At 34.6% G+C, this 27579-nt stretch overlaps 1 protein-coding gene across 1 annotated transcript in view; it reads right to left on the bottom strand.

Moving 5' to 3' along the window:
* The window catches only part of GFRAL (GDNF family receptor alpha like), a 54257-nt gene that overhangs the window by 8203 nt on the left and 18475 nt on the right, over positions 1-27579 (bottom strand). Inside the window, exon 6 of the mRNA XM_055329607.1 lies at positions 23580-23830. Coding sequence (XP_055185582.1) covers positions 23580-23830 — 251 coding nt within the window. The remainder of the gene's footprint in view (positions 1-23579; positions 23831-27579) is intronic.

Here is a 27579-nt window from a genome sequence, read left to right as displayed (position 1 = left end):
CACTATTATTGATGGTCAATTCTAGTTAAAATATGAAATACTTTTCTAGACTGCTCTTTTATCAACTTGTGATAAATCTACCTTCTTTGGCCTAGCCCATAGGTAGCCTATGGCTGCTACATATATATCTGTATGTTTGTGGAAAGAGAGAGAAAGATCAGACGGTAAGTAGATCACATGGTACAATGCTTTTCCAACATTAACATGAATCTCTGTTTACCTTAGAGTGCCAATTCTGATTCATTAAGTCTGGAATGAGGCAGAAATTCTGAATTTCTTACAACTCCCCAGATGATGCTGATGTTGCTGACAGAATATATATATACACACATATATAACATATATATATGCAGAATGTATAAATTCATAAATATGCAGAATATATATACACATATATGCACACACACAGAAAAAAGACGTACATATTCATACAATAGACAAAATGCTTTACTTCTATATGTATGGTGCTTAACACTTTAAAATGCACTTTGACAAATGCTACTAAACTTTATTACACCTAGCCAAATAGAAATTATTAGCTCAATTTGATAAAGAAACTCAGAATAAATGTTTTGTCTAAGACCAGAATTGGTAAATAGTGAAGACACAATCTGTAGCAAAACCTTCTACAACTTATATCTAAAATCTACCTCACGGAGGTCACAAAAATGACATAAAACATTTTCACTCTTTTCCAATGCAACAGCAAGCTGAATTAAGAAATAAATTTGAAAAGTAATAGGGACAAGTTGTATTTGATAGTACTGCACAATAAAAAACATTTCATAGTAGTATCTGCTTGCAAATGTTTATGATCAGATATTTTTCTATTCCCAAAATCTGCAATAGAAGAGGTAACATAAATCTAATAAATAAAGCTTCTGAAACAACTCACATACACCTGTAGGATGTTTCAGCTTGTATACCCTTCTAAAATATGTTCATCATTTTCAGTGTAATCAAATAAATCAACCACTTTAACTTTGACATTTAACAGAAATATAAAAAAATAAATGCTGCAATTTTCAAGGTAGTTATCTTAGACTTTAATATCAGTATGAGCATTTTCTGTTTTTACAGATGTAGAGTTAGGACTCTCCATAAAGCTTTACAGAGTACTTACCAGGCAAAGGACACACAAAGAATAATGCACAAAAGGTTGGTTTAACTGTTTAAAATCAGACTTGGCTATTTCTTTGGTTACTACGATCTATGTCTACATTGATACAACCTGAATCTTAGGTAAAAATATAAAGTAACCCAACTGTTTAAAAACTACCTATATCTGGAATGAATTTATTGAGGAAAAAACGTGTTCCCAAAATTGAACAGTAATTTTTACCTTGAATTATATTATACAAGGACTAGAAGAGCTTGTAATAAAACAAATGTAAGATAAGAGTGGGAATAATTTACACGATATTTTATCAATTTCATAAGTTTTTGTTTTCCTATATGGAGATTTCTTACAGGATTTTTTTATGAAAAAGTATATGTGACAATATGCTAATTGTTTAGATAGCTTTCTGATGTCTCCACTTGGAACTGAATGATTCCTTAATGTCTGCCCCTTTGAAAATGTGCAAGACCTTACCTGGCTAGCTTACAAAATTATTCATAAGCTGATTGAAAACACCAGGAAAAAGAGAGTTAAAGGAAAAAATGAAGAAAAGGGATATTTGGAAAGTCTTCATAGTCATTTGAAATGATGAAATAATTCAAAAGTTTTGTAAATTACTGAGTTTCAAAAAGGAAAAAAGGTATATAACTGTAATGTCCCTGTACATAAATTTACAAATTTCTGGGGGAAAGCTGAATATAAAAGTATGATATATGTAGTTTTCCTTAAACAGCAAACTTCTTAAAAATAGATACCATATTTATCTAATTTACAATGTAATATGGCTATCATAATGCATGCCTGTGAAATTATCTAATGATTAAAAAGTATACATTAGCAATTTTATATTTGAAATAGCACATCTATCACTGTATAGTGACATACATAGTGTAAGATTATATATTTAGTTTGTTCTTATCTTTGACACTGACAAAGATCATTAGATAGATCACATGTTTTTCACATATCAACATCACTTTTAAAAATGAAAATTAAGGAGTGCTTCAGTGGCTTTTAGTCAGTTGAGCACCCAACTCTTGATTTTGACTCAGGTCATGATCTCAGGGTCCTGGAAGAGAGCCCTACATCTGGCTCTGTGCTCAGTGGGGAGTCTGCTTGAGGATTCCCTCTCCACTTCTCCCCCTCCCCCTCCCCCTGATAATGTTCTCTCTATCAAAAAAATAAATAAATAATAAATAAAAAGGAAGATTCTTTGTCCCATCTGTAATTCATTTGGCTACCCAATCAATAGTAATGTTAAGAAACTATTTACCTGGCAATGAATTCTAACAATCAGGTTTGTTTACTGATAGGGAAAGAGTAAAGACCTTGGATTTGGAAATATCTAAGAGCAAAGAATTTTGAGAATTTCTCCCAACTTCAGTTCTCTCATTTGTAAAGTAAGACTAGAATACCTAGGCTCATAAGATTCTTTTAAGGATGAAAATATTAAAACTAATATTAGTATAAATAGAGTTTTTGGAGACTTCCATTAGAAAGAATGTGCAATTGTAGGGAAGAATGGAAGGTAAAGCAGGGATAAGAGAAGAGATTCTTTTGGTGGTTCTTTTTCTCTACCTCTTTCCCCTTCCTGTCCTCCTTCTCTTCCTTCCTTTCCTTGGAAAGATCTTCTTGGATTAATTCACTGAAGTAGAATCCTCTTTCATTTCCTATTTCAGAATCAGAAATCTGATTTCAGATGGACACAGTAAATTCAGTGTGTTAGAAGAAGCAGAGTTGCCTAAATGTTTCCTATGAAATGTTAGTTCTATAAAACTATAGAACTATAGTTTTTTTTTTGTTTTTGTTTTCATTTTTTTACTGTAGTAGAAGGGAAACTTTAGCTAAATTTATTTTCTCCATGGAATATATCTAGGAATCCATTTTTTAAAAAGGCTATATGTGGTTGATAGACAAATATTTATATATTTTGGATAGGCACAAAATGTTTATTGAGGATTCCTATTTTTATTTAGTCAGTGGAAATTCAGAGAAATCATACTAACAGCATTTTGTGTTCCTGAATATATGCATTATTTATAACCCTTTCCTTTACTGAGCATACATATGTACAAGCACCTGATACCACAATTTCTCTTGTTCTCTATTCCTGGGAGTTAAACAAATTTTTCAGCCTGTGGCTTGGGAGATGCCTGACCCCCAAATGCTGCTCCTATTGCCCCTCAGAGAGTTTGGTGTGATGCAACATTAATTCCACATTTGCTGCCAGTTAACCTGCCATACTTCAATTTCTCAATTTGTCCTCACGGGATATGGAGAATTTAGAATCTGTCCTCTACTTAGGGAGACCCATTCCAACAAAACGAGAAGGAGTTCATGGATCATTTATACCTAGTCACCTATGAATGTCCACAGGACCATGTGGCAGAAACCACCACATTTGGACCCAAGTAAAGATTTTTCCAGATAAGTAATTACTTCCTACTTCAGAGCTAGCACCATGGCAGTCAACATGGGGATATATTGGTAGATGATACATGACTCTGCTCTCATGAAGTTCTCAATCTAGTTTCAGGTAAGGGATATGCTTTAAATAAAGAGAGGTGGGAATCGACATGGGACAGCTAAAGGAAAGGTATGCATTTGAGGAATGGTGAGAAGTAAGACTGATTTGCATTCTTGGTGTTCTTGGGAATCAGAGGAAGTTTACATGTGGGAAGGATGAAAACAGGAGCAATGGACAGCAACAGCTGCTTTTGCAGACAGAAATAGCAAGATTAAGACACAGCTGGAGAATCAGTAGTCATAGTGAATCGGCTGGTTTGTGAGAAGACTAACTAGAAAACAATTCAGATGTGAGAAAATGAAAACTAAAAATAAGTAGTAAAAGCTATTGTAGAGAAGAGGAACAGTGGATGGGTATATTTAAAACAAAGAGATTGTTATTAGAAGGCAGAACGATGCAGAGCATTGCAGCACAAGTGTTATAATCAGGTATGGATCAAAACCAGCTCTGCATCACCTCAGTTTTGTCATTTTAGACAATTTACTGAAGCTCTGTCCCTTTATCTTTAAAATGGGATCATGCCTACCACAACATTTATTGTTAAAAATTAAATAAAATATGTGAAAAAATCACAAAGTGCTCAATAAATTATATCAATATTAAATATTACATAGATTAGAGTTTTATTTGATCTTGAAAATGCAGAGGACTAAATGAAAGGTGACTTTTAGGTTCTTGAGATGACATGATGTTTTAGAATATTTCAGTGCATTGGCCTAAGATCTTTCTAAGGAAAGGAAGGAAGAGAATGAGGACAGGAAGGAGAAAGGGATAGAGAAAAAGAACCAACAAAGGAGTCCCTTCTCTTATATTCCTCCCTAATTATACATTCTTTCTAATGGAAGACTCCAAAAACACCATCTATACTAATATTAGTTTTAATATTTTCATCCTCAAAAAATCCTGTGAACCTAGGTATTCCAATTTTATTTTAAAAGTGAGATAACTGAAGCTTAGAGAAATTCTCAAAATCCTTTGGCCTTAGATATCTCCTAATCCAATGATGAAGATAAAATGAACAGTCAGGATGGAGAATCGTTGGTAGAGAATTGAAAACACATGATTTTGGAGGTGGACAGGAGGAAAACAAAATTCTAAACCATATTATGATAGGCTAATGGAAACACGTTCTTAATGAGAAAGAAAAGATGTAAGGGATTTAACATTCAGTTAGGTAACAACCTTCGAAAAACCCAGCAGTTGATAGAGAAGAACAAGACATAGGGATAGTAACTGCTAAGCCAGTTTTATTAACTGAAAAAAATACATATTTGGATCACTAAGAGATGTTACACCTTAAAACTTCTCTTTCAGCTGCCTATAAGTATTAAAAGAACAAAACAATTAATGTTGAATCACTATGTTGTGCACCTGAAAGCAATATAACACTGTATGTTAACTAACTGGAATTAAAAACTTTAAAAAGAAAGAACAAAACAATTCAAAGCAACAATATTTCCATTGTAGAGGAGGAGGGGCGCTGGAATGGAAGTTTGGGCCAAAGAACAGTGAGAGAAATTGACTGGGTGGAAGCAGCCGTGTAGAAGTGTTGGAAGGAGCTATTAGGGTTGTGGACATATGCTTAGTGTACATTTTCCATGTAATAACTACCATATGTACTTTAAACAAAATACCATTGTAAGTTTCAGGCTGTTACACAAGGAAGAGTACGTGAAGGGAGATGCAGGTACTGAATTGTGTTTTTTCTAGAACCTTAAGACATCAACAGAGGCATCTTCCTACATAGGCCCCTGTGACACTCAGCAGTGTATCACTAAGATAAGTTGCCCTTTGAAGAAAGCTCTCCAATCTGATTTATATGGTTTCCTTCCTTGCAGATTACCTTGACTCCCAACTAAAGTAAACATACAATCTGGAAATAGTGAGCTCTAGCCTCCCACTTCAGTTCAGTTATTTTGAAAGTCCCTATCATATGCCTACAGTGAGAGTCTGGCCACCTGACCCAGGTGCTAATGCAAGAGTTAAACTCCAGTCCCAGAGTTCTGGCACTCTCAAAGCATATCAGACCTGAGAAAGCCACTCTCCAGCTTTATTGGCAACCAAAGGAAGCCATTCCACCCTAAGCTGGAAGCCAGCAGAAAGGAAAGGGACAATGAGCAATAGTTTCTGGCACAGAGGCACACTTTCATAACATCATCAAGCACTCACAAGGGCCGCAAAGCAGCTCTCATTCATTTTGTGCAGTTTTATCTAGTTTGAAACCAATTTGTTTACTGTGATTTGTACCACAAGCCCAAAATAAATGCTTTCCAAAGAGTAATGAGTGAGAAGAAAAATTATGTTGTACCTATTCTTAAGGCTTACGAGATTTCTATATGATATTAGAGCATTCTTGCAAATTTGAGACTGAAGAATATTTGCTGATGTTTACAATCTGTAAAAGGTTTTCCTGAACCCATGAAAAAATTCTAGAAAGTGGTTTGAGACAATATGATAATGGAAGACAAACGATTGTCATTATCAATGAATTCTTAGTAAATCTCTACTCTTTGTTCACCTATCTCATCTACAGGATTTTATTTGTCTAAGTACCAAGTGTTCTTTATTCTAAGGGGTCTCCCTTTAAGATGATATCCCAGTATATAGGTGCCAGGGCAATAACTATTAAGTGCCCACATATGGTGTTTTATGGGAATACATGTGATGCTATTATACTGTTGTCACAAGAATACTTGGCTCTTTAGGCCAGGAATACACATGCTCATAATAAATTATTTTTATGACTTCACATACACAATCATGATGCACAGAAAGTATAAAGGAAAGATTGCTTATTTTATGCAGCCTTGGCACTAACTCCATCCCCAATTATAGGCAACAAGGGGATTGTATGAAGCCAATGAAAGCACAAGAGTGGAAAATGGAAAAGATAACACTATGCTTTCACGTACTGAAGCCTGTTATTGTTCAAATTGTAACAGTATTGTTTTGTTGTTTTATTTCCCTCTATGATCTTACATGCTCCTTCCTTCTCTAGTGATGCCAAAAGTTGAGTTGTCTCTCTCATCAATGGCAACTCTTTAATCTTTCCTTTTTGGCTTAGAGCAAACAACAAAGGTAGTCATGGATGATTCATACCATCTTTTATGCTCAGAGGCAGACTTTTTCCCCTCTGTTAAAAACACCCAAGGCTTTAAGAGTAGAGGTGGGAGAAAGTGAAGGTAGGAGACAGCTGTTCTCCTGTTGTTTCTGTTGAGGGTTCATACACTTCAGTATTTCCAGATTACAGCCGTGTGAAACATTTTCTGCAAAATAGGAAGCCAAGCCAAATTTGCTGGGTTTCAGGTCTGCAGACAAAATTTAAACCAGCTGGATTTTATTGGGAACTTTTGCATGCAAGTAAACCTAGCGGTGAAACTAAAGCCAGTGTTTGTCTCCACTGGAGTGGGCTACATCTTTAGGGGCTATCCCCTCATGTCTCTTCCCTTGAGAGAGTTTTGAATTTTGAAAGGTCCTAAGAGAAACCTTCCAGATTATTCCTTAGAGTACCTGATTGAAATTTTAGCTGATGAAGGTGGAAGGTACAACTAGATATGATGACTTTCATTGTCAAATCTTAAGATAAATGAGAGGAAGCTTGGTCTCTTTCTGCAATCTAATTTTAAATTACCTCAATTAAAATAGCAAATGATTCTCTATACACATATACTTACCAAAACCAAAGCCCCCCCTGCCCCACCCACTAGAGTCTAGTAAAAGTGCCAAATAATGGTTGCCTTATTGGATTTGTACACAGCAAAGTCCCAAACCATAATCTGAATGTGCCCAAAGTGAAAATTACCATTTTCCTTGCTAAAATAATGAAATTGTATAGATTTAAACATATAAATAGGAGCAAAGGCACATGCCCTATTATGACTATGGAGAGAGTTTGTAATATGTTATTATGAAGTTATTTAGAATTTGGGCAACAAAACAATAAAAAGTAATCCAACGTTAGAGAAAACCATTTTTATTACAAATCTCAATTTAGATCTTGAGTAGAAGGAGTATTTTTCAAGGACAAAAAAAAGGGAAATGATACACAGTTTCTTAAAATTTTAGTATAACCATAGGAAGAAAAGGTTCTTGGCAGTCTTTTGGGAATAAGAAACATAAATAACTTCAGATATGTTGTTATACACAGGCAGTATGGAGATTTGCTTAAAATGTACTGGCCTCAAAATAATTTCAGTCATCTAGTCCAAGAATATTAAGCACATCTAATATCAGATGTAATCTATTTCTGTTAAAATATTACCGAAATTTAATATGCATGAAATCTGGGAGGTCTAAGGAGAGGATAACTGACTTCCTCAATGTTTAGTGGCTCAAACTTGTTTTCTATTCTTGTTCTTTATTTTACAATATACTGCCTCCCATCAAACACATTTTTTTCTGAAAATCCTCCTGTGTTTTTTTATTTTATTCATTTATTTTTAATTTTATTTATTTATTTATTTTTTAAATCCTCTTGTTATATAGGTATATTCCCTGGGAGATGTAACATCAATTGGCAATTCTAAATTTCCCATTATTAGGTGAAAGGAAGATATATTATGGTTTTTAACATCAGTTTCTGGTGCCCAAAATTTCCTTGTTAAATTCTGCATCTATTGCCTTCCATGTGACCTTGGAGAAGTTACTAATTTCTATGTGACCCAGTTTCTTCTAGGGTAAAAGAAAGAGCCTCTACTTCATATATTTCTTGTGAAAATTAATCAAGACATATAAAATGAGTAGAATAGTGTCTCACACTTAGTAAATACTCAGTTTAGGTTGCAGGACCCTGAGTAAGCAAAAGCCAAGTAAGCCAGTGTTCATAGCCAGGGTACAGCTTTAAACTAGGAAACAATATCTTTATTTATTAAACCTCGATTTTAAGGATATTATATCTATTATAGTTTTAGTTTCCTCTGTGTTATCATTTTACAATGTTGAGATGAGTTTGCAAGCGGATCCATTAAAATGTTCATTGCAGTTTGTCAAATTGTAGGACTCTTTTCAGGAGTTTGTCCAGATCCTAATATTATGAATATTAACACAATATTTTAAAGATCTGCTCCTGGCCATTAGTTCTTCACTCTTTCTGCAATCTCTTTGAGGCAGGTGATAATTCACTTTAAGAGCACTAACACCTGATAGTTATTGCTTTCCATTATAAGTGATTTCAACTATGAAGCTAAAGGCATGGGAGAAGCTGATCTCTAGGTTCTACCTCTCTATTCCAAAGACTGGAGCCTTCCAGAATAGCTCCAAGTACCATGAAAGAGGTCAGAGCATTCCATGTAGTCTAACCTGGTAAGTTAGTAAGTCTAACTTACTCACTGCTATACTTGAGAGGTTAAGGCAAATCTAGGGTGAACTGATAGATCTTGAGATTATTCCATGTGTGGAGTTCTGATGTGGATTCCAACTATCAAGACAAAGTTTTATTTATTTATTTTTCATTCATTCATTCATTCATTCATTCATTCATTCATTCAAAGGTCCTTTAGAATTGTAAGAGTCAATATGGGAATACGACTTACTCCAATATATTAAGGTTTCATATTCAGGGTTCAAACAAGTAACCTTATCTAATGAGTTCCCCTCACCACCACCCTTTGGCTGCTCTTTGCCTCCAAGACTAATTTCACTCAATGTGAACCCCTATTTTCTAAATATCATGTATTATATGCTAAAACTCAACTGATGACACTGTTCTGTTGTATTTGACTCATGACTTTTATCCATCAGATCAGTGGTTATCATGTGGACAGTGAAATTTTTGGGCCAATGAACATTCTTCTAGTGATCCATGTTTACTTTTTCATGTTTATAACATGACAGTCTTGGCACTACTTCTGGGATATAGTAATAATTTATTTATGCTTAATAAAAAAACAGACATAATTTCATTATTCTTTAATCAAAACCAGTGCCTCTCTTGCTGTTGACTCTGGGGATGTTTTACTGTGTGGGGATAAATTGGAGGTGATGAGATCTTCTGCTTTACTGATGTGGTAAGCAAATTGAAACATTTAAGAATCATGATTCCAGGGATGGTATCTTTTTTGGTGTTCTTAGAACAAATCTAATATGGCAGGGGAGAGGTTCCCCACATCAACAAGCAATTCTCAAGACATCAGTTGGGTGTCCTTTAGTTCAACTCAATTCTGACACCACTACCCAAGACAGTATCAGATTCTACAAGTTAAGGTGTCAGTCCTATAAGACCCCTCCCGTCTATCACCACTTCAGATGGTAGCTGCAAATCCAGGTCGTTACCTGTACTTTGGTATAACTGACTATATATTAGAGGTTCCTAGGACTTCCTCTTTGGTTCAATACTTGGCTAGAGTGTCTCACAGAACTCAGAGAATTGTTTTGCTTCCTGGATCACTGGTTTATTATAAAAGGATATAACTTAGGAAGAGCCAGATGCAAGAGATGTGTAGAAGAAGGCATGGAGAAAAAATCCAGAGCTTCCATGTTCTCTAGATACACCACTCTTCCAGAATCTCCATGTGTTCACCAACCTGGAAGCTCTCCAAACACTGTCCTTTTGGGTTTTTATGGAGGCTTCATTACATAGATATGACTGATGAATTCATTGGCTATTGTGTCAACCTCCAGCCCCTCCCCCTCTCCCGAAGTTTTGAAGTTAAGTGTGGGTACTGAAAGTTCCAACCCTCTACCCATTTACTTGGTTGGTTCCCCTGGCAACGAGCCTTCCATTAGTTTTCCAAGAGTCACCTAATTAACAAAGGACACTTTTATCTTTCTTGTCACAGGAAATTCCAAGAGTTTTAGGAGCAATATGCCAGGAATAAGATAGAAAAGTATATATTTTTTATTATAAATCACAGTATCACAGGACTTCAAAAACCAATGATCAAATGCCTCCTATAGAAACATAGAAGTGGTGCTTATAGTGATGATTCAAGTAAGAGAATATTGCTAGACTCTGGCTGATTTCAGGAAAGAGCCAACTAACCTAGTGTTTCTTAAAGTGTGGTACATGGACAAGCAGTATGAAAAACACCTGGGAACTTGTTGGAAATGTGGATGCCCAAGTACCATCCCAGGCCTACTGAATCAGAAACTCTAGGGGTGAAGACCCAACCATCAGGTGATCCTCATGGAGCTAAAGTCTGAAAACCATCATTCTAAGCTATCTCAAGAAGAGTTTTCAAAATTATAAGAACATCTACGTAAACTGTCTCCTGACACTAAGACACATAGTGTCCATGAAAAAAAGATTACTATATTGACAAAATGCATCTGGCCAATTAAAGTGGTCTATTTCTCAATAGCACACACATTGTTATATTTGAGATACATAAAGTACTTTACACACACACATTCATTCATGTGTGTAAAATACTAGTAAAATCTAATTTTATCTCTCTATCTAGAAAAAAAAATTAAAAAGGTTCTCAAGAGATTTAGGTCATGCTAGTCAAAGTGTGATCCCTAGACCAAACAGCATTAGCATTACCTGGGAGCTTGTGAGAAATGCAAATCTCGGGCCCCATCCCTAACCTATTGAGTCAGAATCTGCATTTTAACTAGAAGCCATGTGATTCTAATACTGAGATCAATTGTCTGAATTCATTATCTGCCCTAAAATTATCTAAAGATATTTATAGGATGTCACTTATCTTGAGAAAAATAATACCTTAGATCATCTAGAAATAATCCTGTCTCCCACACCATCTATGTAACATCATAATCATTTTCTAAATCCCTCAAAATCTGTATGAGTTAATAGTTCCTGAATTTCACTATGTTCTGGAAATTTCATTACACAAATTAATTGATATAATCTCAGCACCAACATTCTAGGTTAGAATTGATTATATTTTCTATCTCACTGACAAGAAATTGAGGCAAAAGGAGAGTAATTTGTTCAGTTACCTATCTTATAAATGGTGGAGAAATTGTCTGAACCCAGATAAGCTGATGCCATATTGCCTCTCTATGATTGTGCTCTCTAATAAGGTATACTAACATTTCCAAACATATCATCTGATTATTAGAGGTATTGCCATTGATCATGGTTTTTAACTAAAATTCAAGAGTGAGGCTGAGGAGGAATGAGGTAGAAGACGCCCTCTTTATGCTTTAGATTTGAAATCTAATAAAGGTTAAATACAATGATTTATCCCCGAGGCCCCAAACCCAAAGATATATCCAGAATTCTAAGACTGCAAATTAAATAGCATAAAAGCTAAAAGTTACAGAACTTATCATGATTCTAAGTTTTTTTATTGGGTGGTAACTAAGTCATTCTAAAGAACTGTTTTTTTATTTTTATTTTTATTATTCTTTTCATTGCTAACTTATAATACACATCCCTGTTCACTAAAGAAATTAAGAGTTTGTAAATAATGAAAAGCAAGATCCTAAAGGAATAACCATTGATCTCTAAGAGGAAAAATATACACTTATAAGTGTCTATGAATTTGATGGACTACAAATTCACTATGGAGCCACTTTAATCCAGAAAATACAAAATACTGGACTAGTTAGAGACTGTGCTATAAATATGAATACAGAGAAGAGAAATTCTGTTGAGTGTTCCTTGGAAAACCAAGAGGCTTTTTTAGCACCTGGACTGAATTTGAAGGAAACTGGACTTGAATTAGAGTGTTGTGTAGAAACCAAAAAAAAAAAAAAAAAAAAAAAAAAAGTCAGTGGTTTTGGCTATATGAAGTGATTTATTTAAAGCCAAAACTTAACATAAAGCTCCTGGAATATTAACCTATGCGAATTGGCTATAAGAGAAGATGTTGTGTGTGTGTGTGTGTGTGTGTGTGTGTGTCCATATATGAGAAAGACAGAGTGGGAAAGGGTCAGGGATATTTTTGCAATGGAAATGTCTTTCACAATTCACTTAACGCACTGTTTTATTTATAGTATATAATCTTCCTTTCTCAGTGATCAGATGACAATAAAATTAAGAATTTATAAAAGTGAGTTTGAGCCATGTTGAATTCATATTGCACAATCTTTAAATGACTTTGCTAAAAATAATTGTAAAATTTTATTCAATTTAGAAAAAAATATATATAACTACATATTATGCACCTCTATACATATATGGTGTGTTTAATGGACTTTCTATTAAAAATGTTCACTAATGGAATGTTATTTTTAGAAACCTTCACTGCAAAAAGACATTGTAAGGCAAGAGGAAATGCAGCCAAATACAGAATCTATACATTGAATACATAAAACATAAATAAAATGGTCTTACTAGGAATGCTGATATCTAAGATGAGGCCTCAATAGGCAGATGGGTGGAAAGAAGGGCTACAAAAGGAAATTTAAAAGGTTACTAATTAAAAGGTCTCTTTTCTCAAGCATCTCAAAGGCTATATGCCTTTTTAGGAGTTTGTTTTTTTTATGAATTAATGAGAGACAGAGAGAGAGAGAGAGAGAGAGAGAGAGAGGCAGAGACATAGGCAGAGGGAGAGGGAGAGGGAGAGGTAGGCTCCATGCAGGGAGCCCGACGTGGGACTCGATCCTGGGACTCCAGGATCACGCCCTTAGCTGAAGGCAAACGTTCAACCACTGAGCCACCCAAGCATACCAAGAGTTTCTTTATTAATATTTCATAAAAGATACTTTTGCAAATCTTTGGGATATATTTTTTATCTTTATTATTAATAGAGCTAATCATATCACAGGGTTAATTAAGAAAATTATAAACATTTAAGAGCAAGACTGTGTTAGGATCAGTTGCTTATTTACAGTGTTGACACCATCCCAGGATCAACTGTAAAATAGTTTCCTACTACTCAGACTTTTTGAAAATAGGTCTGAACTTCCTCTTTGAAAAGAGAAAAAAGTGTTGGAAAATGGAAGGGGCTTGAAATGTTTTTGTTCAAGTGAGCAGTAGCAGCTTGGTCTTGTTAATTCCTGATTCTTTTGGTCAAATATTTGAATTGAAAATTCCAGCTTAAGTGGAAACATAAATGACTGTGGCTGTTAATAAGGAAGCTGTATTATTAGAAGAGTTCTAATCAGGGAAAGAAAAACAACAGTTTTCAGAAGACAGTGCTGACAGCAGACACTGGTTCATTCATTCATTTATGTGTTCATTCATTTATTCATTAGCTATTTATTGAGTGGCTAATGTATGCCAACTGTGTTTTTAGGCACTGGGGTAAAACAGACCACCTTGAAAGCTGCATGATATTAGTCTTGCCTTTCTGAGCACAGACGTTTCTCATTCTCTGAGAGGTGTGAGCGAAGAGAGGCTTTGGGACCTATGGCCGGTGACCAGGTTTTTCCCACATGTGGCTTAGAGCAGTGGTTCCCAAACTTGGTTGAAAATCACAACCACCTGCATCATTTTTAAAATTTTTAATACGGATTTCTGAGCTCCACCCCAGGCCCACTGAATTAGAATAACTGAGGTTAGTTAAAATGTATTTTTGAATACATTCTCTATATGTTTCTAAAAATGAACAGGTTTGAGAACTAACAGTTTAATGTCTATCTTCTCAATACTTTGGGGTTGCCTTTGTGATCATCAGGGTCTTCATTAACAGTGGAAAGATTTTTTCCTGATAGAATTGGTAACAAGGTGGTTTTAGTTAAACATTAATAGAGAAATTCCTAACAAAGCGTATATAGTCTTTGTAAAACATCAGGAAAAGACACTCAGTGCTTCAGTCTTGAATCTGGGACCAAAAACAATGTTTTTAAAGGCCAGACAATTAAAATGTATAGAATATTTGCTATGTAACAGGTGCTTTATCTACTTAATCTCATTCATCCTCTAGATAAATATACTTTCTGGCAATCCCTAATAGGATAGCACAGACCCTTTATGCCCTAGAGCAAGGTAATAGCCACTACAGTGGAAGACCATTTGCTATTTGAAATATAGTTCCAAATAAGTATTATGAGTATTATAAGATCCATTAAGTTATTGGTTCCCAGAAAGGAGAGGATGGTATATCAGTGCTAAATGTAAATGGATAGCTGCCACACCACAGATCCACTTAGAAGTGGCCTTAAAGGATAATGTTAAAGGGAAAGCTTACCTACTCGCCAAATGTGAGCAGCACATCTGGTTGTTCACTTCGTAGAAAAAGAAGTGGATAGAAGTTAAGACTGATAGGCAGTAATAAATTGCTTGATCAGAGAGATGAAAAGAGCAAATTTGGAAGATTGTAGACAAAGTTAGGCAAATGAGGTAAAGAAGAATGTGGAAACACCCATGGCAGTGGCACAAAGAAGGCAAATCTTTTTATCTTGGGTTAATCCCTTGCACAGTATCTACTACAGACCAGGCCCTCAACAACCAGGTAAACTCATAATCTACCCAGTGGAGGCAAATCATGCCTCTGCTTCAGCCATGCAAGGCCTGTGCAATGACCATGAAGAGAACAGCTATGGTGACAAAGATGGTGATTGTGCATGGGCCCCACAGAACGTGCATTGCCCCTAAGGCAAATCCATCAAAGACCTGCTAGTGATGAATACCAAACCTCCTAGCAACAGCAGAGACCTATACTGTGCCCACAGTCTGGCAGGTTGGTGGCAGATTGATAATACCATTATCCTTTTGCTCTAAAGGAGGCAATGATGCATATGGATGTGTCTTTGTTCCTTACCATCAAAACGCTTCCCCAAATACCTCATCTGTCTTTGTGCAGATGCAACCTGACAATGTTTACCTTGGCATTTGCACCATACACGTTCCTCTTTTCCTCTTCAGTGATTTTCTGTCTCTGCAGCATTTAATGTTCGTTGAGCTCCACTCCGCACTCATGGATATACTATCCACAATTTCCAGGGAATCAGACTCATTGGACCACTCCTCAGAAGTGGAAGACAGGATCCAAAGAATCAAGGCTTTTCCTTTCTTCTGTCACAAAAACCATTCTACGATGCATTTCTCCAAGACCTTGGAAGGTCTCAAAAGGAGCAAGACAACTTGAAAGGGCTGGAGTGTAGTGTGGGTTAATTGCTCTTGACTGCACTGTACAGAGTTTTACAATGAAGATATGACCAGGTAGATAATGGCTGGTTTCCAAGTAGAGACCAGCTACAAATGAAGACTACCCAACATTGAAAGCTGCCTGCATCTAGATTCCAAATAGTAAGAGATAAGATTGAAAAACAATCTCCAGTTATAAAAGACACAGTATATCTGAGTTAAACAAATTGGCTCAGCTATGCAGCAAAAATCAGATTAAAGGTATTACATTTTCACTTTAGTCTGTTGTTTAGATTAACTTAAATCATTACATGAAAGAGAGGGACATGGGAGTGAGGAATCAAGGAAATCAGGCAGACTTGGGAACCAAGTCAAGAAAGCACTTTTTTTTTTTATTGTGGATACTGGCACATGTAACTGAATAAAAGCAAAAAAGATTAGAAACCTAACACATTTTTAAAGAGATTATATTGCCAAAGGAGCCATCAATTCATTTGCAAAAAGTCTGTGACTGCTCAACTTTTAATGCCTCAAACTCTGAATAGGATATAGTCTATACGAGCTCCATATTCTCCCAAGGAGGGCATTCCTCCAAATCTACTTCAGGTATGGCTATGGAGGAAGATGGGTAAGGAAGAACCTTCCAGAGGGCAAAATTGGAGCCAGACAAGGTGGTTCTTCCCATTACCCAAGGAAATCCACACTGCAAGAGAGGTTTCACAATGCTTATCAAGCAGGATTTCATTACTGTGTGCTATTATTCTCCCATTTTCCCTTATTTTGAATGGAAACACTTGAGATTATTTATCCCTGTTATAATATATGCTATACCTGTTAAAATATATAGTATATATTTATATATATACTGTATATATATATATATATACATACACACACATGCACATATATAGGGTGTATGTGGTGTGTGGTATTTGTGTTGGAGGAATTACAGGGGATAACTAATATTTTTAGTCATAGGTTACCTGTCTACTACAGGGTACCAAAATATCTAGATTGCCCATCATCCAAGATCTAGAATAATCTTAAAACCCAAAAGAAACTATCAAGTAGGTTGGCATATAATTGGACCTGAGGCTTAGAAAAGAGGTTTGCCCTCAAGAATGTAAACCAGTTTAAGAGATAATGATGTGACCATCAAGGACATCTCCTAGGAGAAAATTAAAGAGTTACTCTAGTAGAGAGATTATAGCTAATCCTTAAGCAACACAAATGTCAATTGGTCCATTGGATAAGCCTACAAGGCAAAGATAGAAGAAGCATCCAGAGTGACCAGAGGGGTAAGAACCAAGAGAGAAAAAATGTGTATCAAGAAGGGATTAAACTATTCTTGAAAATGACTTAACATTCCAGCAAAACAAGGACTTCTGGAATCTCTGACATGGATGTAGTTGGTACCTTGTAGGAAATCTTTTGTGAAGGGATCTACATCCAGAGACCAGGCTGGACTAGTTGGATCAATACATAAGAGGTGAAGAAACTGAAGTAATGAACACAGGCTACTCTTCTCAGGAATCTAGCTGTGAAGGAGAGAAGGTAGGATGTTAATTAGTAAGTTTTTTTTTCCTTTCCTTTTCATACAAATGGAGATCTTGAGTGTATTTAGAAATTAAGAGTACTTCTATTTCTGATAGTATGACAAAATTGGCATCATGACAGATTGCTCTTTTACAAGGATATGATCATAAAATGCTCCACACATTTTAAATGAAAGCTTCAAATGTAGAAAAAGCATGTATTAAAATTCAGCGTTCTTTTTTTAAAAAGGAAGTTACAGTCAAGGAAGAGAAGGGAAATTCTTTATTCTGATACAGAGTATCTACAGATATAACGACAAACATTATGCTTCATGCTAAAATAGTGAAAGAATGCTCCTTTAGGTCAGGAATAGGATAAATGTATTCAATTGTCACCATTTATACTTAACATTTTTCTGTGAGTCTTAGATGTGGAATGGAGAAAACAAAAAAAGTATAGGCATTAGACAGAGGAAACAAAACTGTAATAATTGAAGAGCATGTCATTACATAGGAAACACAAAAGAATTCCAAAAATTGTTAAATCTTGTGTTTAAGAATGTTGCTGCATACAAACGCATATATGAAAATCAATTAAATTTCTATTATCAACCACAGTTTGAAAGTATAATAGATTTGATTTGGAAGATGTTATTTGCAGCAGCAATTGTAATATTTAGTAATACCTAGAAATATTATAGCCAAAGTCTCAGAAGAAAATTATTAATGAGAAATTATTTTTATTGAGAAAATAAAAACTTATTGAAAGTCATCAAGGAAAATCTACATACATGTATTTGAAGGCTCAATATCATTAAAAATACATAAAGACAAATGTCTGGTCACAGGTGAAAAGTGGGGAGAGGAGGAGTGCTGAGTGGTGCCTGGTGCCCAGGGCACAAAGGAGTGGGGCAGGCAGTTGAGAACCTGCATGTTCCAAGGAAGTGTCAGGAGGCAGGAATACATATGAGCTAAGGCTCCAAGCACTTTGCATAGGCTCCACTGGAGTTTACAAAACCCAAATTCAATGATGCAATTATTAAAAACTTCAAGATGATGTATGCAGAACATGAAGCACCAAAGCTCAGGATCCTCCTAAGCACAGGCCCCATGTGACTACACTGACCACGTGCCCATGAGATTAACCCTAGACACCCATTTCCTGCTTTCACATAATGTAATTTTATTAGTTTACTGGACCTCAGAATTTTTAATCTCTTGGTGATTCTCATCTTCAGTGAATATTAAGAACCACTGTCCTAAACAATACATACATGTCTATTTTTGTAATGCATCATGCATATGTGTATAGGTGTGCAGTTGGTTACCTCTGAGTTCAGGGAGAAAGGATGTAATATGAAGTAGAACTTCAAGAAACTTAAAAAATAGGGACATCTGGGTGGCTCATTCGATTAAGCATCCAACTCCTAATTTCAGATCAGGCCATGTTCTCAAGATTTGGGGACCAAACCCCACATCAGGCTCTGTGCTTAGCACAGGTCTGCTTATTGTCTTCCCACTGCTCCTCCCGAAGTTTGCTCATGCTCTCTTGCTCTCAAATAAATTTTAAGAATCTTTTTTTTTTAAATTTAAAATAATGGTAATGCTTATGTCTTAAACTGAAGGATAGATATATTTTTCATACATGTATTTTTAAAAATATTTCCCAAATTTTATTTTTATATATTTTCTATTCATATATTTTATTTATAGATTTATATATTTTCAGGTATAATTAACATAGTGTTATGTTAGGTGTACAATGTAATGATTCACAATTCTATACGTTATTCAATGCTCATCACCATAAGTGTACTTTTAGTTCCCTTCATGACTTTACCCACTCAGCTCCTCTCTGGCAACCACCAGTTTGTTCTCTATATTTTAAGAGTCTGTTTTTGGTTTTGTATTATACTTTTTCTTTGTTAACTATTAATCACTTAAAAAACGTATTTTAAAAAGGCAGTGGAAATTATCCACTTGAAGAATGGTTGACTAGTCAGGAAATGATTAAAAATCTTCCTTCTTTACATAACCCAGATAACAGAGTCAAGACCTGATCCCAAGCCCACAATATATCAGATCATCACTTTGCCATAAGAGACTATGAACTCAGGATTATTGTAAGAGGCATGCAGATTAGTGAATTCTCACATATCAACATAAACTTTTGATATAGACAACAAAAATTCCACTTCCCAGTACTAAAAAAAGGCAGATGTTTTCAGCAAAGGATACGAGTAGGTCAAAGAAATAGAACATTTCCAACAAACCACTGAACAAATGCTCAGCATCACTTATAATAAAAATGCAAATTAAATCATTAAGATTTTTTTCTAAGAATGTAACCAGAACAAGTTTTCCCAGTTTCTACCAAATTTAAAAATATAAAAATCCTATGGTCACTGTTTGAAAGGTATTCTGTTGAAATGCCAACTAAAATGTGCAATAACAATTATTGCAGTAATGCCTGTAATAATAAACAATGATATCCAACCTGAAGGTCCACATTAATAGACTAGTTATAAATCAAATCAATTCTGGCATAAGCATATGAATGCATGTGCACATACACCATGGGATACTCTGCAGCCTTTAAAGAAATAAAGCCATTGAATATGTATGCACTCACAAATAGGCCCACTCCATATTTTTAAGTTATAGGGCAGTATGTAGAGTTTCATTCCATTAAAGAAATATGTATGTATGTGTGTGTCAGTGTGAGGCAGGCATCTATTTGGGTGCATACAAGGTATTTGAGTTATGTATGTATTACAAGGAAAAAAAAGTTTCAAAGGAATGTGCACCAACTTTCTTAACTTCGACTTTCTCAAAAGAATGGGATTGGGGGAAGAATTTATTTTTTATTTTTGTATTCTCTACATTTTGTTTAACCTTGTATTTTATCTGTATTGCTATGCTGTCCATTCCCTGTCAGATTTAACAGAGAAAGGCAGTCGTGTATTATTTTTATTTTTTAAAAAATAATTCTTAAAAAAAAACCTGAGTCTTTAGAGGCAGAATAGTGATGTGTCCAAATCTCTTTAAGATGACTACAGTTGACATTAAAAAAGACATTTTGAACAAGGCAAAAAAGAACATTCCTGTCAGAGCCAGGTACACCCACACTTGCAGACTGAAGCCTTCAACATAACAAGGAAACACAATAGTGCTTGCTCCTTTAATTCTTTCCACATTTGTAGGACTCTGTCTTATCCAGGTCCTCTCTTTTGCTTTTTTCCCACCTCTCTCTCAGCTTTAACTGCCACAAATTTGCTCTGTGCAGCAAGATATCAGAGAAAAGGAAGTCTGTATGGATCCAGAGATGTGGAGTTAAGAAAAGTTAGTGGTCAAATTTGTAATTTGTTCAGGATGCTCATTTGCCTAAATCTGGTCCTGAATGTAGGAACGGAGGTGGGCTCTTTGGCGTGTTTTCAAAGCTTGGTTCTCATATCAGAACTAAGAAGTTTCTGCAAGAGGGCTTTGGGGCATGCTCAACAGACACTAGCTTGTTGTCTTTACCATTTCACAGGCACACAGCAAGCTCCCAGTCAGCCAGGCGGGGTTTGGATCCTGAGTCTACCACGTGCACCCTGTGTGTAGAACACTGAGTAAGATATTTCCTCTCTTAGCTTCCTTTCCCTCATGTATGAAACAGGGAGGATAATAGTATCTAGCTCATTAAATTGTTAAGATTAGATGAAAAAATATGACCAAAAATAAGCATTCAATAAATGCTGGCTACTTTATAATTATTTGTAATTATTATAAGACTGGCTTGAATGTATCAATGCAGATTCTTTCCAGATGAATTTATGCTCCAAGAAAGTTTTTCAAACTTCAGTGACCAACCCTTAGCTAGTAGTGAAGTCATTTTAGTGGGTGGGAGTCAGCATTGAAAAAAATTAGTGGAATAGAATAATACTATGTATTTTTTTAATAGAAGATATTGTGCATAAAAAAGCTAATGTAACATGCATTGCTTTCTGTGGTGTAGAGTCAAATGAGTTTGAAAAATAATGCTTCTAAGACAAACAAAGGTGACAAACTGAAAATCTTCCATAACTCCCTTCTCAGCCCTACTCCCTTTTGTTCCTTTCAAGCACAGGGAGCAGAAGTTCAAGAGCTTTGGAAATGAGCTGCACTGATGATGACCATTTTGATAATGTATGAGCATGCCACAGTGCTGTGAGAAGTCAGGTTACAGAGTTAGACAAATGGTTTATTCAGAACTGTCATTGCACTTCTTCTCAAGTACATGGAGCAGGGGATAAGGGTTTGTTAGAATTAGCCAGGCCTAAGGACTTAGTTCTTGTTTTGGTTTGAAACTGTTCCTATTAATTCAAGAACTGTGGCAGAAGGCCTCAAAATTTCCTTTCATTCAAAAAAAAAAAATTTCCTTTCATTCTACAAACCCATCACCCAAAACTCCTACTTTTAGTAGGTAATGTTTGAAAAGGAAATCTCACAAAGTTTAGTCTGACTAGGGGAGTGAAGAAAGTGAAAGGGTTTTGAATTTTCATTTTTCCAAAACATTATATAGTATTCACATTATAGCAACTAAACACAATGCAAATAAAATGTAACAATGATTAAAAATACATGGGAGAAAATCAGGCCCAGAATTAGAATTAGGTTACCAGGACTGGCATTTTTAGGAACTAAATTTTCACTGACTTGTAGGATCTGCATTTTTTTTTCCTGGATTTCATTTACTATGGAGAAACCCACTTATAAATCACCATGGTAATATAACTGTATGTATTTCTGTTGATTTAAATTATTTTATTTGGTATTTCCTTCTGTAATGCTATGAGCCACTCATTATAAGCACCCTTAGTTCTAACAGAATTAGCCACCTAATATTAATCAGAGAGGAAGATTATTTACAAAATATCAGTCAACACGTGTAAGGCTACAATTTTCCACTTTCTATCATGATTTCAATTGAAATATGAAATTTGATTTGAAATAGTGTTAACTATAAAAATTATAGAAATTCCACAGAGACCTCTGTTGGAATTAAAACCATACACTCTGAGTTGTATATCTATTACCTAATGCACAACAAATAACAATTTTGATCACATTAGTTAATGTATCTAAGAAAAGTAAAACATTTAAAAATGTGTGTATCTATATATTGTTAAATGGGTATGGTATAGACATATACATATCAATATCTGTCCACTTTATAATTAAGTATAAAGATCTGGTTTGCAATGAAACAGTAAACATCTGTTATTTTCTCCTGGAAATGGTATTTACAGTTTCCATGGTTACAATGAGGAGCCAAGAGGCATGGGGGCATTTTAAGACATGGATGGTTCTAAGAACTAACTCTGAAGATGGATGACAGAGAAGTCCTGAATTAGTATGCGATCACATCCTTAGATCTTTTTTTTTTCTAAGATTTATCCACATATCCCTATCAACCACTTGCTCATTCTGATACTCTGGATAAATTAGTTAAATTCCTAAATCTGTTTTTTTCATTCTTAAAATTGAGTAACGTATACCTTTAGGGAATGTGTTTCCACATTCCACATAGGGATGGAATGTGTTTCCATCCTTTCATTACAGGGAAATCAGCAGACATGTTAAAGACTAAGATTAGAAAAGCTAAATCCAAGAGTAAATGTTTTACAAAGGTTGGGATACCCATACTGGTAAACTACTAAATCAGTGATCTCCCCAATGAATCCAACCTTAAATATATACATCCTTGTATAATTTCCTCTCACAGTAATTCTGGGTCTTGCCATGGGACTTTCTCTGTCCAAAGAGACATTAGCAAATGTGACAGACATAGGCAATTGGTAAGTACATGCACTTTGGGGCTTAGCTACTAGAAATTCTGCTGTCACCATGTAAGAGTCCAGGGTCAACCACTAGAGAGGACATGTGGAGGAGACTCATGCATCCCAACAAATAGTGCTTGCTAAACCCCATTTTGGACCATCTGGCCTCAGCTGAGTCACTCAATGACAGTAGCTACTTGAGTGGCCCCCAAGTAAGATCATCAGAAGAACCACTCAATTAAGCTAAGCCCATTGTGCAGAATGAGCCAATAAATGGTTATTTTAAGCCACTACATTTTGGGGTTGTTTGTTATTCACGATAGACAACTGACATATTCAGTTATCTGGTAGGATAAACCTTTCATGCGTTGATATTGAAATCAGTAAATGATACCTAGAAGTGACCAATCATAGACATTAAAAAACATATACTACTAGACATATACTTTTAATAGACATTAAAAAACATATACTACTAGCATATGAATGAGTAAAATAGGAAATACATAAAACATAATCAGAAAATATATTTTAAAATGGAGTAGCAAACATAAGGTTTTCTTTGTTAGATTTTCTATGCTGGATTACTACTTTGTGCTGCATAGACAAAAACAAAAAAACCCTGTGTATCATTTACTGAATATATATAACTCACCAAAGCATGATCTTCCATGAAGCATATGTTGGAAAATCTTGCACAAAGATTCTTCACTTTGTGTAGTGGTCCTACAGGTGCACTGTACTTGAAGGACTGTCCCAAAAGTACCAATGTAAGCTGCTTTGCAGTCATCACTTCCTGAGCAAGTGAGGTCCTGCTGGCTTAAGGTACTGATGCAGAGCTCATCTTCATGGCACTTTCTAATCATATGCTGCCAGCATTTTGACTGAAATGTTCTATAGCGCCTCCTAGAAAGAATCAAGAAATGGAATTAGTCTGGATAATATTATCTCACAATAACATGTGGTACTGCCTCACCTAATGAAAGACTGGCATCTGACAAAAAAGCCTTTAAACATCAATACATAGCTGAAAACAAAATTAGTACATACAAGCATCCTAATAGAGACTGTAAAAGTAGAGAAACCTCGTGAATTATTTTCCTTTTGTGATGAAAGACAGAGGCTAAGTTTAGGATTTCCTGGATGAATGATCTTTCACTACTAATTTTATTTCAATGGGTGATGATTTGCAATATAAAGTATATGGTAGAATTATTAGCAATATTTTTGAAGCAGAATGTGCTTTTCTGGCTAGCATTTGGCCACAGTTTCATAGAGTGATTTCATACAAGACTCTAGACCTTTCCAGCCCCTGTTCTCCCACAGATTGGGAGGTACTGTGCACTTTCTCAATATTTCTGAGCAGACTAATTAGAATTTACAAAATTCTTTTAGCTTCTCTGGCAGTAAGAGCTAATGTAAAGCAAAATTTAGTTTATTTAATGACTGAGATAATCCATTAGAACCACATCAATTCATAAAGTTTCTATGTATTTGTGTTGTACTAGCTTTGAATGAAAGTCTGAATAATGTACAATAATTCATTTTCAAAGCTTTCAAAGAAAGAAGATATTCCCAGTGGAACCAAGGATATTAATCTTTCTACTTAATATTTATCACCTAAAATTACTTCTTACCCTTTCTTGAATAGATCATCATCAAATAAGCATGAAAACTCTCTGAGTAAATAGACATTTACCAGCGTATTTGTCCACATGCTACTTTTTAAATCCAGAACTATTATTTTTAATAATCTCATATTTAAGTAACCCTAAAGGAATCAACTTTTTAACGTCATGGAAAAAATTAATTAGTATCTATTAAAACTTATATTTAAGGGATCCCTGGGTGGCGCAGCGGTTTAGCGCCTGCCTTTGGCCCAGGGCGTGATCCTGGAGACGCAGGATCGAATCCCACGTCGGGCTCCCGGTGCATGGAGCCTGCTTCACCCTCTGACTATGTCTCTGCCTCTCTCTCTCTCTCTCACTATGTGCCTATCATAAATAAATAAAAACAAAAAATTAGAAAAAAATCATGTTATAAAAAAAAAACTTATATTTAAGAAAATCCTACAAATATTTTGAGCCAGAAGAACAAATATGTTCCTTTAATGCAATTGAAGGTTATATAGAAAATATCATGTAAATAGAAGTATTGACAGTATGGATCATCATTTAGGAGTTGATAGAGAATAAATCTGGACCCAGGTGCCATTTATTCATTTTTAAATATGTATTTTGCTACAGTTAAGTTGTGTGAGTTATCTACTCATGGAAGTTATTTCATTCAGAAAATTAGTTGTGAAATTCTGCATAAATGCTGAATTAAAGGATATTTTTAAATAAAAAAATTATGAAATTAGTACACATTATCTACATGATTTGAAAAAAAGATTTAAATACGCCCAAAAACTTTATATGATAGAAATTCTGTTTCAGGTTTAAACATTCTGATGTATAATGTTTCATTATCTTTATTTTCTTGATATTCTGCAATTTTCTATATTTTTTGTCCAAACAATTATTTAAAAGTAGTTTTTTTAATGGAATTATTTTGTTTTCATCTTATCTATTGATTTCCAGTTACATTGCAAAATGTAAAGAATGTGGTTGGTATAATTTCTGCACATGGATATATGACCTAATAAATCATCAGATTTTTAAGTATTCCATGGTACTTAAAATATTGTGTACATTGTGGGGTTTTGCTTTTAAAAAGTAAGTAGAATTTATTTAAGCGAATACTTTTTTTCACTACTTTCTTGAGTTCATACATATGAAAATATAATGTATTATAATTTTCTGTAAGCACCTAAACATTTATAATTTGCAAAACATCTCATGTCTCAGTATACATCTATATTAGAATTGATTGAAAAATGAACTTTATATTGCCTTCTTTGGCCTTTCCAAATAAATAAAGGAGTTTCGAAACCTATAATGTATTGAAGAATCTGGAACAGGAACATAAGTTTTATTTTAAGACCCAAATGCTCTCCTCTCCACACATACAGACTTTTCAGCAAAAACAGGTAGCAGATAAAGGGCTTAACCATCCTTACTGAAGAAGTAGTTTGTCATTTGGATTTTTTTCCATCTGAATTACATTAATAATAAGTTAATATAAATGCTAAAAGTCTCCCTAAGGCAAAATTCGCCTGAGAAAAATGACAGGATTTGTCTTTTTACCTTGACTGCTAATATTGCATAATATTTCCATCACCTCTATAAAATATTCATTAAGGGACTATTTGCACACAGTGAAAAGCGATCTAAAGTACATAGTTCTTACTCTCTGAATTAATCCATGAAAGACAGAAATTACACAAGAAGAGACATATATATGTACATTAAAAATTATAAAAATTAATTGCAAGATACTCAAAGGTGGAGGGAAACAAGATGACATCTTTAAATGCCTCTGGTTTTGCAGACCATGCACCAAACATTTTGGAGAAGTGGTTAAACCGAGGAGCCTTTATGGAAAAAAATTACCAACTTTGTACCAATCAATCTTAGAAGGTGTTGACACCAAGATGAGTTTAATTCAGGAGTGTGTGCTTCAGAATCCATCATGGGGCTTCTTGAGGACTCTAACAGCAGATTCATCACTTGCCATTAAAATACTTAATTTGAAAGGAAAGTTTAGATATATGATGTTCCAAAAGTTGAATGCAAATAAGTTAAAGATGATAAGGTAGTATTCCTATGGTCTTGGCACTGGAATCAGGTAAAGCTATCCAGCTCCCCATTCATGGAGACTTCTGGTATTTTTACAGGGATTGCTTTAACAAAATTTTCCTGGCTGGTTAAAATATCACTAGTTTTCATTGTTACTGTAGATAGATGATTGACAGATGTAAATATTCTATTTGTGATATGATAAAAATAGTGTAATCAAATGTTTTCATCCTATTTCATTGATTACAGGAAATATCATTATCTTGTTATAACTAAAATAACTTGTTAGAAATTAAATTATTGTTTTAATTTCATAAGTATGTTCTGGTCATTGAGCTTAAGATACATTCCAAAGCTATTAGGGATATTAAAATGTTTTAAAATTTTCATCTTAGAATCAATGAAATACAATATTTCACAAAATAAGGAATTTTGAGATATGAGTTTGAAAAATCTAAACCGTATCATAAAACATTTTTATTATTAATTTTATTATCACTCGAGAGATATAATTAATAAGCCTCAAAATAACTTATAAACTTTTGTAAAATAGGTCCTCAAAGAAGACTTTCTTAAGAGCTTTGGCATTCTATGTGATAAGTTAAAACAAAAAATACATCGATGTTCTAGCACTCTGCTTAGATCTTTACCCATTATCTTACAGAATGTATGTTGTAGGAAAGCAGTTGTCCTTTTCAACAAATATTTATAAGATCTGGAGCTACTCTGAAAGTTGGAATGGCAGAGTAAAATAATGGATATAGTTAAAAAGCTAAAAGATGTTTACCAAGAATCAGACCCTTCAGGCAGTTGATATTAAACCTTTCAGCTCATTTGTCAATGGTCGAAGCAAAGTGATGAATGTGATAATCTTTGCTCTGAGCTATCACACACTAGGCTACTCTTCCACATTAAATGCTTATTTTTAATTTTAAATGATTTGCTATTTATGAAGTTTTATTTATTTAAATGAAA

The sequence above is a fragment of the Nyctereutes procyonoides genome, unplaced genomic scaffold, assembly GCF_905146905.1.
Source record: "Nyctereutes procyonoides isolate TBG_1078 unplaced genomic scaffold, NYPRO_anot_genome, whole genome shotgun sequence".
NCBI classification, from domain to species: domain Eukaryota; kingdom Metazoa; phylum Chordata; class Mammalia; order Carnivora; family Canidae; genus Nyctereutes; species Nyctereutes procyonoides.
The sequence above is the reverse complement of the archived record's forward strand: the minus strand, read 5'-3'. Positions and strand labels throughout refer to the sequence as shown.